The sequence below is a fragment of the Rhinolophus hipposideros genome (assembly GCF_964194185.1).
Source record: "Rhinolophus hipposideros genome assembly, chromosome: 3".
Taxonomy (NCBI): Eukaryota; Metazoa; Chordata; class Mammalia; order Chiroptera; family Rhinolophidae; genus Rhinolophus; species Rhinolophus hipposideros.
Window position 1 is genome coordinate 39,436,795 of NC_138049.1, and position 13,627 is coordinate 39,450,421.

At 35.5% G+C, this 13,627-nt stretch overlaps 1 protein-coding gene across 8 annotated transcripts in view; it reads left to right on the top strand.

Annotated features, from left to right (window-relative positions):
- Nucleotides 1-9,587, top strand: part of FAM184A (family with sequence similarity 184 member A) — a 106,884-nt gene extending 97,297 nt beyond the window's left edge. For 3 of the 8 annotated variants that reach the window (XM_081044804.1, XM_081044807.1, XM_081044810.1), the window contains 3 exons: nucleotides 2,520-2,637; nucleotides 7,228-7,430; nucleotides 9,000-9,208. In XM_081044804.1, coding sequence (XP_080900930.1) covers nucleotides 2,520-2,637; nucleotides 7,228-7,430; nucleotides 9,000-9,081 — 403 coding nt within the window. In that variant the 3' untranslated portion in view covers nucleotides 9,082-9,208. Of the gene's footprint in view, nucleotides 1-2,519; nucleotides 2,638-4,622; nucleotides 4,899-7,227; nucleotides 7,431-8,999 lie in introns of those variants that run through there. The other 5 variants (XM_081044803.1, XM_081044806.1, XM_081044805.1 and 2 more) reach the window with 3 other exon arrangements.
- Nucleotides 9,588-13,627: the final 4,040 nt, after the last annotated feature.

The window sequence follows — 13,627 nt, forward strand, 5'->3', positions numbered from 1 at the left end:
CTTTTCATTACTTTTAATAGGAATCAGTATTTTGAGTAAAAGGCATATGTATTTGTGTGGTTCCCTCAAGGCAATGTGTTTCCTAGGCTTTAATCATTCCTATACAATCTTTGGGAATTTGGTCATTTCTGGCTATCTATGATATTATTTCCTTAATGTCTTTAATTAACTCATTTTAACTTAAAAATTGACAGGAAAACTCAGTTATCTCTACAGTAAAACCATTGTCACTACTGAAAAATTGTCTCCATTACTCTAAATAGAGGCTAACTATAATTATATTAATATAAATTCTGTGAAAATAAAACAATGTTGTGAGATTCTAGTTGGCCTTGATGTTCAGTGCCTGCCTGAGGGTTGTGAAATAGAGTATATGTTACTCTATTTAGAGTATAGAGTATACTCTATTTAGAATATAGATACATATGTTTTGAAGGCTATTTAAGATATAAAGAACCAAACGGACTTTCTCCTTTTTATGATAAGAAAGATTAAAAGAGATCAAACTGAAAATCATGTATCTCCAGTCATTCACACCTGGTCTTTGGGAAGTAGTGCTGGCTTACAATGCTGCACTGAGGCAACTGAAGAAAGGTAAAATGTTGAGTAGTGTTGGGTTGAAATGGATATGGGGATAGTACCAAGTGTTCTTCCTATTAGAATTTCAAAAGACTAATAATTCTGGAAATATATTTGCAATTTAAATCTATATCGTATTACCTACTTGTTCTCTCCTTTAATGCTTTCCCATTTGTGTTTATATGGATTCTGTTTCTCTGATTTATTCAATTATTTTTCCCTTTAATATCCACGAATCTTTCATTAAATTTTCTTGGTGATGTAAAGATGTTTTGTGGAGAAGATTAATACTAATTTTGTAGGTAAAGAATGTTTAAGCTAAATGAAGACATACTAGAAGTTGGTTCAGAGTCAGCCTTTATTATGCAGAAAGGTGGTTTAAGGATTGTAACTGATTGTTTTAGACTCCCTTTACCATAACTTCTTATTATACTAAAACAAAAAGTAGACATAATAGTGTTAAATAAGGTTTGAAATCTAGTTTTTTAGCAACCATTCATTAGCAACTATTCTTGTTCAGCAGGAAGCAGTTCAAAACTCTTGTACCTAGCTTTTAATGATAAAGTACTCCAGTGACATCTTGTGGCTACTCCGATGTTACCAAATGCCTTTCTTTCTCTTTGACTGGATCAGTTCTCAAGCTTCTTAAAACCTTTACCCATACAATATATAAACCGTTGCCCATAAAATGCCATATTGTGACAAAGGGCAAGATCACTTTATGTGGGCTCAGTGATAACATTTTTCACTCATTCTGCATTGCCACAAAAGAACCAAAGTGAAGATAGTGAAACTGACCTCACACTGAACTATGTCCCAACTGATCTTGAGACAGTCACTTCCTAATCCCACATATCTCGTCACCCTGATACCTCCCCACTCCCAGATTAGAATGTCGGTCATGGGTCAAGGTAAGGAGCCAAACATGTTATCTCCAAATCTTTTGCTTGGGCTCAGTTAGTGGAGTTGTATACTAAAATTACTAAAATACACAGAGATTCCGGTACCTCTCTGGGATTAGGGGTCAGGCATGGGTCACTGATTCCTAGAAGATAGGCCATCCACAAGTGACTCAATATTTGTTGAGTGAATAAATTTTTCTGTAAATCTTCATTAACCATAATTTTATTGAACTTTTGTTCTATCCTTTTTATTCAGAAAATAGTATGATTTTTTCAATTGTCCTAATTATTTAAATTTTCTAAAATTGAAAGTGCTTTTTTTCAAGCTAAGACAGCGGTTTCCGTTTATATTCTTTTAACTCTACCTTGTTTAGACTCTTCAGAGTCCATGTCCCCTCTATTCTAGAGTTTTCAATGGCATTCAGTCCTATTACTTTCTCATTTTATTCAAGACAGAATAGACCTAGAAGGAAATATAAGTCTTCTCTTACCTGATGAACGTTTTTTACTGCTTATATGCTTTAGCTAATAATACAGAATTTTTAAACTGAATTTCTAATCAACTAGAAAAAAATGATGTCAAACATGTGTCCTTTTTTTCCTTTCCTCTGTATTTTTTCTTGTCCTTTTTATATATGTTACCAAGCCTTATGTCATAACATAAGTTCTCCTTAAGTAAGCCGACATTTCCAGCAGCAAACCTGCGTTTGCTAGGTTAGTATCATTCAGCATATCATTTCTTCTACAGAGCTTACCTCTCACCTCATCCACATATACCCTTGAAATGGCATAAAATGAGTGAATTATTCAAAAAGTAACCTGCAAAGCCTTTAATTATGTCACCTACCCCTGCAGAGCCCGTAATAACACTATAGCTCCTGAGACAATCATGTCCTTATGCTCAAAAGTTTTAAGGAAAAGGTGTGGTTTTAAGTTTGTGTGTGCATGTAGTCAAGTGAACTAATATGAAAAAATGTAGGTATTACAAAAGGATGTGTCTGAGTCATATTAATAAGCTAAAGATTTTCTTGTTTTTAGACTAGAAGAAATGGAAGAAAAATATCTAATGAGAGAATCAAAACCAGAAGATATACAGATGATTACAGAATTAAAAGCCATGCTTACAGAAAGAGACCAGGTCATAAAGAAACTAATTGTAAGATATTTTGTTTTTGGTGTGACCATGTAGTAATCAGTATACTGTTGATTGGGAAAACATGGGAAAATATTTTTAAGTAATGCTAAGCAAAAATTGAAAGTATAAAATACGTGCATTGTGATTGAAAGGTTATTAAACTGTTATGCATGAGGGGGGAAAATACAAAGTAATTTTAATATTGAAATTGGTATCTTTAAGGGGATTGTGCCTTCTTTCAGTATTTTAGTACATATCCAATGTGTAGTCATATGGCATCGCCAGTGCACAGTGAACACACCATTGGGGTGTGCGCTGTACGTGTAGGATTAGAGTCGGATAGGAAAGGACAGCCTGCACAGCCTGGTTAGATCGCATGGTCCACTTCCAGGTTAGTCATGTTAATTCCTAAATTGTGCTCCACCGAACCTCAATCCCAGGAGACACCCATGGGCAAAAGGTTCCCTGAGGTAGCCTAGGAAAAGCCACAGGCTCTCTTAAAGTGTCTCCGTCCATGTGATGTTAGGGGTTCTGAGAAATCCATCAGGGAAGAAAATACAGGTTCAACAACACATTGCTTTCGTTAAAGCCATTATTCTTGAATTGTGTATGTTTAATTAAACATACACAAATGTTTTAAAATTCATAAAACATTTCAGAGTCTTTTAAAATTATATGTGCTGGCCAGTAATGAAAAACTGCTTTTTACTGCCACTAACAAATGAGAAATATTTCAGAGTAAAACTAGAAAAGAACACTAATCACTATGTGCTCATTGATTCCTTCAACTAAAAACTTTGGACATCAGCATGCAAAGAGAGCCAAAGAACATTTATTTCTGAAGTCCTTTTTTAAAAAATATATCTCTTTTAGCATTTAGGAAAGCCAAACTGTTGTCTGGGGCTAGTTCCTGCCAAAATTAACAGGCAGTACACTGGGCTTCTTAGATAAACCCAGAAGCATGCATTGGAAAGATAGAGCATCCCCTGCTTCCACCTACTAACCACCCAGTTCTCCAAGCATTGTCAACATGAGCACAGGACTCATAGATTGTTCTCTCTGATAGCAGTAAATTCATGGAAAATCCCCTTACATTCCACACATGAAATTAGCATATGTATTAAGTGTATTTCATGTATGGTCCATAGGAATAGCTAGTTCTTACTGATTTTCTAGTTCATACTGAGCAGGTGTTACAGATATAATTGTGTTTTTTCCTTGTTACAGAATAGGTGTTAGACTTCAAAGAGTAAAGTAACTTTCCAGTGCAACACAGAACTTTCCAATGCAATCAGTGACAGGGCCAGGAATCTAGCCAAGCGTTGCCCCACACTTCCCACTACACCCCGACTCTGGACTGTGAGACACAGGCTGAGGTTAATGGTGCAGATGACGGTCAGTGGTAACTAAGAGGGGAATGAAGAATCTAGTTCTACTAGAGCACAACCCTGCATTTCACACACTGTTTACTTATGTTTACTTCCTATAGCCTAGTTTTCAGTCAGCGCATGTTGTTGGAGAAGGGCAAAAGGGTTTTCTCCCTATGGGCCATTCACTTTTTCTCTGTTCTTTGATTACCACTGCTGTCTCAGAGAGGAGATCAGACAGGATCAAATATAGTTCCAGTACTCAAGAATAATGCTATATCCTAGTGTCATCTTCATGAATGGAAGCAACTCAGCCATGCACACAGCTCCATCAATGCAAACTGCAGTCAGCTCTTTGGAGCAGGGAGAGAACCAAATAAAACATTTAGTTCCATTCTTGGAGGAAAAAAGCATTAAAGGATAGAGAAGAGTCCCGTAACATAGGGTTTGAAAGGTGTTGAAAACTTACCTACTATTAGTCTTTAAGAAACTGGCAAGCAGGTCTAGAAATCTTTGAGCAAAATATAAATCTTCATTCAGGTTTTATATTAAATATTGAATGAAATGACATTTATACAATGAAGTTTTAAGATATTCAATAAAATATGTTTAAGAGATGTTTATAATTCTTTTGCATAGGAGGATAATAAATTTTATCAGCTGGAATTAGTCAATCGAGAAACTAACTTCAACAAAGTGTTTAATTCAAGTCCTACTGTTGGTGTTATTAATCCATTGACTAAGGTATGTGATGTAAACAATGTAAACTAGGAATATAGTTTAAAACTTGATTAACATTTTTATAAAGTATTTAGAGGATAGGCTAAAGCTTCCAAAATATGTTTTCTTAAATTTAATAATCTAGGACTAAAATATGAACTCTTCATGTATTCATTTTCAGAATGAGATGCTAATAATATTTATTTGTTGATAATTCATACTCCTTAACATGATATTTAAATTATAAAACCTTGGCGCTACCATTTTGTTTTTCATATTTGTAAAGAGAACTAACTTGTAAATCTCTTCAACATAATTTCTTGTCATTTCCTTAGATAGTTTCACTATCCTCTATGGGGTCTTAAGACACTCCAGCCCTGTCTACCCAGCAGCTCTCCCTAACTTAAGGCTACCTTGGGTTGGGCATGTGTTATTACTTACCAGTTGTCAGAGAAGGGCTTTACTTCTCTCAGTCTGAGGACCTTTTCTTAACAATTAAAATTGACCATGATCTATTCTGATACTTGCTGTTAGAGATGGAAGAGCCTTGTAGATAAATGAAATGGACATGCTAAGTCTTATACATCTTTGTACCCCAGCTTTCTGTGGCTCCCATCATAGTGCTTTGGGTATAGTAGGTATTCAATAAATATTTGTTCAGTTGCAAAGTTTCATCCCATTTTGTATAAGCCACCAAAATTATTCTAGTTAATAAAGCAAGCAATAAAGAATAAATAATTATGGGGTTACATATGTTTGGGCAGAAATAGTAGTAGAAATAAAAGTGCTAGTGCTAACGCTATTTTTTAAATTCGTATTTTATTTGCATATCGTGCCTAATTTCTATTAGGCCCTTAGACAAAAATTTTTGTTTTCAAAGGTTATAAAACTTTTCTGTTAAGAACACAGATTCTGTCCTTCCTTCACAAGTTAAAGTGCTCTAAACTTTAAACTTCAATGTTTTGTAAAATAGAATGACTAAAGTAGGGAGCTCTATAGCTCTGTCTCCAAAGCCTAACATACTGCTGGGCACAGAGAAGGCTCTCAATAAATAATTGGTGAATGAATAAATATAGTTAGTTTTAGTTTTCATGTTCATAATTTAGGGTGAAATAAGCTTTGAAAGAGTTGTTAAAACAAGAGATACTCGAAATATTTTCCTTTCCTTTATTATTTTATTGGAAGTACATTTTTAGCTACAAAACCATTACTGTAGAACTTTACCATTAATAACTTTTAATTTCTTAAAATAGAAACTAAGTACATTTAATTATGCCCTCTGTAACTAGAACAAGAAAATCCACAATATACATCTGTGTAAGAACTTTCAAATACTTTTGACTACTACTAGTGATTTCGATTTTCACAAATAGTTCTGAAGAACACATTATTCTTCCTTTCTTTTTCAGTTATGATAAAATAGGCTCCTTGTCAGAGACTCCATGATTAAGAGAATATGACATAGAGGGCGATGTCTAGATGATGAGATCATTATTTTATAACTAAAGGAAAAAAGGGCTGTCTTGTCTATTAATAGTATTTTTTTTCCAACCTCTGGAATCATTTGGGGGGAAAAAAAAACACACAAAAAAACGCCCATATATTTAGTTAGCATACATTTAATTAGTAAAATATTGGAATATTCAAAATATTTTACAACATGTTAATTTTTATTCTGCATAACAAGATGATGCTCATTGATTTTAGATGTGTGAATAAAATAGAGACTAAAGTTAGATTTATAAGCTGATGGATTTTGAAAATCTGCAATTGTATTCCCTTTTTCAACTGTTAATTTTAAAGAACAATTGAAAAATAACTGATTTTGTTTTATAACCTTTAAATTTTTATAAAAAGATTGTAAGCCAATTAATGATACTAATTAATTAGGAAATGAGACTTAATTATGCAGATTTAATTTTCTTTCTTCAGATAGATGGTGTGGTGAATTTAAAACCAAATTATTTCTCTAAGTCTGCTGTAGGTCTTAAGTAGATTTATGAGATTTGTTTTAAACTATATTGCCAAGTATTTTGTAATTCCTTTTTTTTCCAGGCTAGGACTGCCTCCCTTTGACAGATGGCTAAAGTTCATGGACCTCTCTTAAAATTATGTTTAACTTTACACCTTCTCCTAATTTTAGCCTGAATGTGTTTAACTTTGTGATATCGCCAACACCTACTCTTCCCTACCGCCCTCATCTTTTCTCCTTTTCCTCCCAGTATTCTTTACTCCTTGGCATTCTTTCCACCTCCTCCTCCCCTCCCCATGAATCATTCCTAAATGTTTCTTCCTCCTTCTTTCTGACCTAGCAGCATGTCTGTCTGTGAGGATTCCATGTAGATAAAGAACACCTCCGAGGATGCCCAGCACACACTTTGGGTAACACTGGTTCACTTTAACATCCCAATTTAACATAAAACTTTGAAAATTTTCCCATACCAAATTTATATCTTCTGCTATTCCTATTTTTTCATTTGTCCTTGTGCAGGGACTATTCTCACATGTATTATTTTTAATGCAGCAAAAGAAGAAGAATGATAAATCACCAACAAACAGGTTTGTAAGTGTTCCCAATCTAAGTGCTCTGGAATCTGGTGGAGTGGGCAATGGACATCCTAACCGCCTGGATCCCATTCCTAATTCTCCAGTCCACGATATTGAGTTCAACAGCAGCAAACCACTTCCACAGCCAGTGCCACTCAAAGATCCCAAGACATTTTTGAGGTGAGCCCCGTCTCACCAGTGATTTTTTTTCTCTTTTAACGCGAGAAATTTACCTTCTTACATTGCAGAAATCTATCTTAAGAACAGCCTAAGAAAAGAAATAGTACTGTGAAATAGTTTCAAAATATATTTGTCATCTCTCTAGAGAACTCCTTTTTGACTCTTAAAAAGATTTTTCTAATTTGTTAGTCAATTTTCTAAATGCTTAATATAATTCATGTACTTAGAATTTTAATATTTATGGATTGTTGCTTCATTTTTAGTATTGTCGCTATTTTTTCATTAATCCATTCTTAGTACAGAAGAATATTTTTTTTTATTAAGTAGCTTTTGTTTGTTTCTTGTGTTACATGTTTACTTTTTCCCCCTTTCTTGTTTACCAGGCTTATTTGTAAAAATATATGTTTATTGTCAAAATAAGAAATACGTAAGTTCTGGGAACTTAATGACATACACAGGCAACAAATAAATTTAGAAAAAATAATTTTTATAATTGACATTCCAATTTTAAGTTATCTCAGCGTTGTTAATTAAATTATTATTAAATAAAATTTGAATGAAATCCAGTTGTTTACCCCTCAAATAAAGTCAGAAAATACTATCATTTTATACTTACTATTTCCTCATTTTACTAAATCTCAGCAGGGAGTACTAATGGTCTCATACGTAGACTATCTTTTTCTAGGTTAAGTGATTAATGACGTAGTTAATGACTAATGATTTTAAATAGAAAAAAATAACAAGAATGAAAAATAGTCAAGTACACCTTTGAATGTGTGTCCTGCTAAACATTTTGTGTTGCTTATTTCCCTTGTGCATGCGTATGTTCAGGTATCAGTAAGATGCATGTGCATGAGCCCAAGGAACATGACTACTGGAGTTTCCATTACACATTGTTGCGTGCCTTGTAATTTCCCCCAGAGACGGTAGGGATTCTTTTATTTTCTCAACTAGCCCAAAGAATCTTTAGTTAGACTTAAGTATAAACTCTACAGTTAGACTAAGATAAGTATAAAATATATAACTTTGAAGATGGAGGGCAAACTGGCTTTTTAATGCACTCATTTTCCCCTAGGGTATTTGCGTGTGAAATTATGAAAGTTTAATAAAATATATAGTAAAAATACTATACTATGGTTTAGTCACTTAATTTAGTTACATGTAAGGACACATCTGTAAGAATCAAGTGCTTGTGTCAGATTCTGAAATTTTAATTAACTAAAAGAGAAAAGGTGCTGAGGGGAATGTTATCTTATTCTCTTACCTCTCACCATTCCTCCTGAATTCTTTTATTTAAGGAAGGTGGCATCATTTTCCTCAACTTTTTGATTTTTGTTTTTTTGGTAATTGTCGTGATGGGGCTCCTCCTTAAGTGATGTCACACCTGGGCTGCGATGCACTCGTGTGGAGTGGGGGCCCCAATCTGGTGTAGCGGAAGTAGCAAACTGGAGCACACATCTGACATGGAGAACCATTGTGGTCATCTACACTGATGTTTTAAGTGCTTTCCCCTTCATCTGGCTAAACAACTTAATGCTGGGTTACATGTCTCTCTTTTTATGAATCCAGTCCCCCTCAGAGTGAAGCCTCCCCGGTGGCCTCTCCAGATCGCCAGCGCCAGGACTGGTTTGCCCGGTACTTCACGTTCTGAAAGAAGGTGTTGGCAGAGCTCTCTGTGGACTGTCACTTAGCATGACCTCACAGATCATTAGTGCACAGGCTTCCTGTGCCCAGCACTGTGAATGGGAAAGGACTTGTCTCTCCAATTGGAAAATGCACTGTATTTCCTTTGATACTTATTGGAATCACTATAAGGTACTATTACTGGGGGTGCCAAAAAAATGTATACACGTTTTAAGAGATGTTATTTGTGCTCAAGCAGTAGTTCGCGGTAATCAGAAGTGTCTGGACGCTGATGGTAACCACTTTGAGCACCTCTTGTAATTGCAGAAGTCAAAAGTGACTTGTATTCATCTTGTGTTATCAGTTTACATATATTGAGTATTACAATTAAAAGTTTTTCCTTTCTTAAAATGTGTATACATTTGTTGGCACCCTCTGCATATTATGTGTGTAATTATAACAGTTATTTTTATTTGAGATGGAAGAGTCTTTAACCTTTGTAATTACTGCATAATAAAATTTGTTAGAACAAAGAATAATGCTTTTCATTTTTTCTAGTAAGTTTAATTTTTAAGTACTTTTTAATTTCAAGTAATACTTGCCAGAAAGTTTTACTGCATAATAATCATAAACTATCAAATTGTTTAACTTCAATAATCATAACAAAATCAAGATAAGGATTGTGTACAGGTATAATTAAACTGTGTCTCTAAACTTACAAGGCTAGAATGAAAACACTTGTGGACTTTCAGGTATCTAAAATACTGCTGACTTATTTATAGTGTTTTAATTATTCTGATAGTTGAGAATCTAGAACTTTTAGTACAATTAGAATCTAAATTAATATTATGATTTATGGCAAAAAAATTCATTAAGTAAAGAGACAGTCAATTTTATCTTAATTTGTCTTAAAAGTGTTTGTTAGTTTTAAAAGTCATCAATATGGTGTTGTCATATGAACATGGACTCAACCACTGTCACATTAAGGAGACCTTTTGTTCCTTTAAATGTCCAGCCCACTACGGCAGGATACTGTTTTGTATCCTACAGCATCCTGCAAGAGTGCATCCATTTCTAGGAGTGCCACATTTAGTTGATTTGGTAATACAGATTTTAGAAAAATACAGGTGAACAAGATAAATACAAAGACATGATCTATGAACGATTATAATTCTGTTAAAGACCAACTTTCTAAGTGGTTATTATATGTCAGGCACTGCTAAGCGGGCAGTAGAAACATTCTCATTTAATCCTCACAAAATCTTTAAGGACTAAACCATTGCATATGAGTATGCACGGTGGTAACATGCTCTGTAAGTTATTCTGAAAAGTTTCTACAAAATACTTCGTCTGAATTTTTTTTCATAAACTAGATTGAATTTTCCAAGAAAAATGGTCAATGCTTATTTCAGAAAATATAAGCACATTTTCTTGCCCTTATTTTGCACCTGGTTTATACATATCTCATAATTTGGACATTCAGTTACCAAGGTTTTGATGACTAGTACTCATGCAGGTGACTGGGCTAGATATGGAGATACAAAGATGATGGACATCTGTCCTCAAGGAACCAACAGTGTACTTGCTAAAATAGTCTAGAACCAACCATTTAACAGCAATATCAGAAGGGCCACAAATAAGATTTATGGAGTGTACAATGGGAGCAGAAGCAGAGAGGAGGCAGTGATTAAACTCTACCTAAATGGTGGCTATCTACCCTAACCTGTCAAGTTACGTAAGCTCGACATGGAAGTGGTACCCAAGCATAATACTGAAAGATGAGTAGGAATTAACCAGAGAAACCAAAGATGGGGCTGTTCTGGGGACAAGCTGAAACAAGAGTCAGGAAAAATCAGACCAGCTGCATTCTGAGACGTCAGTATAATCCTATGGGACCAACATGGTATGATGAGAGCAGACATTTCTTAGCACCTTCCTTGTATGAGACACTACACTTTTAACATTTTTAACCCTTCAACAACTCTGTTGAAGAACGTGAACACTCCTTCCTTTGCTCCTCCCCCCAACACATGCACACACATGCACACATACACACACACACACACAATTATACAACTGGTAAGAGTTGAAACCTATGTTCTTTCCATTATGCTACAAATGGCCTGGAATATTTAGTAAGGAATTCAACTGGATCCTTTAGAATTTTGAGCAGGTAATAAATAAACAGCATGATTATATTTTTAAAAATAATTTTTTAAATCACCATATTGGCTGCAATTTGTTCAGAATAGATGGGCAAGACCAATTTGAAGCTTACTGAATTGGTTCAGATAAAAACTGAACCAAAGAATTGTTTGTTAGTGGGAATGGAGATGAGGGGAATAAAGAGTAAAAATGTAGAATTGGTGGGAGTTGGTGAAAATTTACGTGTGGAATATGAAAAAAAAATGAAGTATGAGCAGAAGATAGTGTGATTTCAGATATGCTGAAATTAAAGTTTCTCTAGAATAATTAATAAGCACTTAAACACACGGACCTGGAGCATGGCATATATGAGATTGATAAAGCCAAAGGTTTGAATAGAACTCTGGGGGACACCAACATTTAAGGGGCAGGCAAGGCTTGCATGAGAAGTAGAGTTATAGAGTTATATCCCAAAAAGCTTGATGTTGTGGGAGAAGAATGTTCCAAACAGAGCAGCCAACCAGGTACTATAGAGATCAGGAAAGGGAAATGATGAAAAGGGTCCGCTGGCTTTGACAACTAGAACACGGTCTTAGCAAAAGCAGATTCAGGGGAATCGCAGTGCAGCCAAAACTAGATTCCAGAGAAGTGCATGGAAGGAAGTTGACAGTGAGTGAAAACCCTTATTTGCAGAAACCTGGTGATACAGGGATGGGGAAAGAAGGAGACAGAGTTGAAAGGTCGAGATGGGTTTTATTTGTGTTTTATCTTTTGTGCTGGGAAGAGAGGAAGGAATTAAAAGCACAAGAGAAAGAAGAGACAAGCAAATATTTTACAACTTTCAACTGTTTACTGGGTCATATGTAACATGAGACGGTCAAAAGAAGTCATATACAAATGGTTAACATTATGATTGAAGAAAAAGTTTCAGCAAGACATATACTTTGATAGAATATAAAAAGCAATGTGGAATTCTAGAATCTGGGAGTTGGAAGAAGCCTTACAGGCCATGTCTTCTGATAGCCAACAGAATGCGTGAATCATCTGTAACATCCCTGACTGAACTGTAATACTCCAATGCTGTAATACCTGAGGCTTCCAAGTGTTGGCTCTGCCATTAACAAGAATCTTCACCACTGTGACTCAGTCTCCTGGGATGTGTTCTTTGGCATCTTCAGCTATTTGGATGCAGGTTTATAGGAATGGGTAGTTATATTTAACCAGGATTAGGATTTTGTTAGGTAAGTACCACAGAAGGAGGGAATTCAGAACAGCAGGTGTGTTTGCAGAGAAGTGATGGTAATGATAAAAAAAAAATGCTATTTATCATTTTTAACAACCTTACTATGTTTATGCTAGGATTTTAGAAGTAAAACCACAGTGGCAGATCAACTGCCGTATTGGAGTCTGATCAACAGTTTCCAATGTGTTTTGGGAAGGAGGGGTGCTTCCCCACACATCCAAGCAGTTTTAGCACACCAGCTGGGTGTCCCACAATTCAAATCAATTCTGACACTATCTAGCGATAGTGGCAGGCCCCACAGGTTAAGGGCTCAGTCTCACAAGGCCACTCTCCACTTCAGATGCCAATCACAAACTCACGTTGTCACCTGTGCTCCTGATGCCTGGCTATAAATCAGAGGTCCCATGAACCCCTCCTTAGGTTCAATTAATTTGCTAGAGCAGCTCACAGAACTCAGGAAATCTGTTCACTCACTAGATGACAGGTTTATCACAGGGATATTAAAGAATACGAATCAACAGCTACATGAAAACGGTGAGGTCCCAAACAAAGTAGCATCTATCCTAGACGATATTAGGGCCAAGCACAGTGACATGTGAAAACATCTGGTTCCTCAACCTGGAAGCTCTCCAAATCCAGTCCTTTTGGGTTTCTATGCAGGCTTCAGCACACAGGCATGGTTGATTAAATTAACTGGCCAGTGGTGACTGAACTCAATCTCTAGCCCTTCTCTATTCCCAGAGACCAAGGGGGTCCAACCCTCTAATCACATGATTCGTTTCCCTGGCAACCAGCCCCCATCCTTAAGCATCTGAAGAGATAATTATCATATGATCCAGCAATTCCACTTCTAGGTATATACCCCAAAGCAGAATTGAAAGCAAGAATGCGAACAGATACTTGTACACCAATGCCCATGGCAGCATTATTCACAATAGCCAAAAGGTAGAAACGATCCAAATGTCCCACAGATAAATAGACAGCTAAAATGAAAAACTCAGTCTTTCCCTCCTATTGTAGGGGAAAGCCTCAATTCAATCTCCTTTGTGTCTCCTTTACTCCTCATACAAAACACTTCATTTCTGACACTTTTGGTCACCAAATACGTGGGTTTTTTTTCCCTACAACAAGCAAGTCTCTGATACCAGATGAGTACCTTACAATTTAACTCAATTCTGACACTATC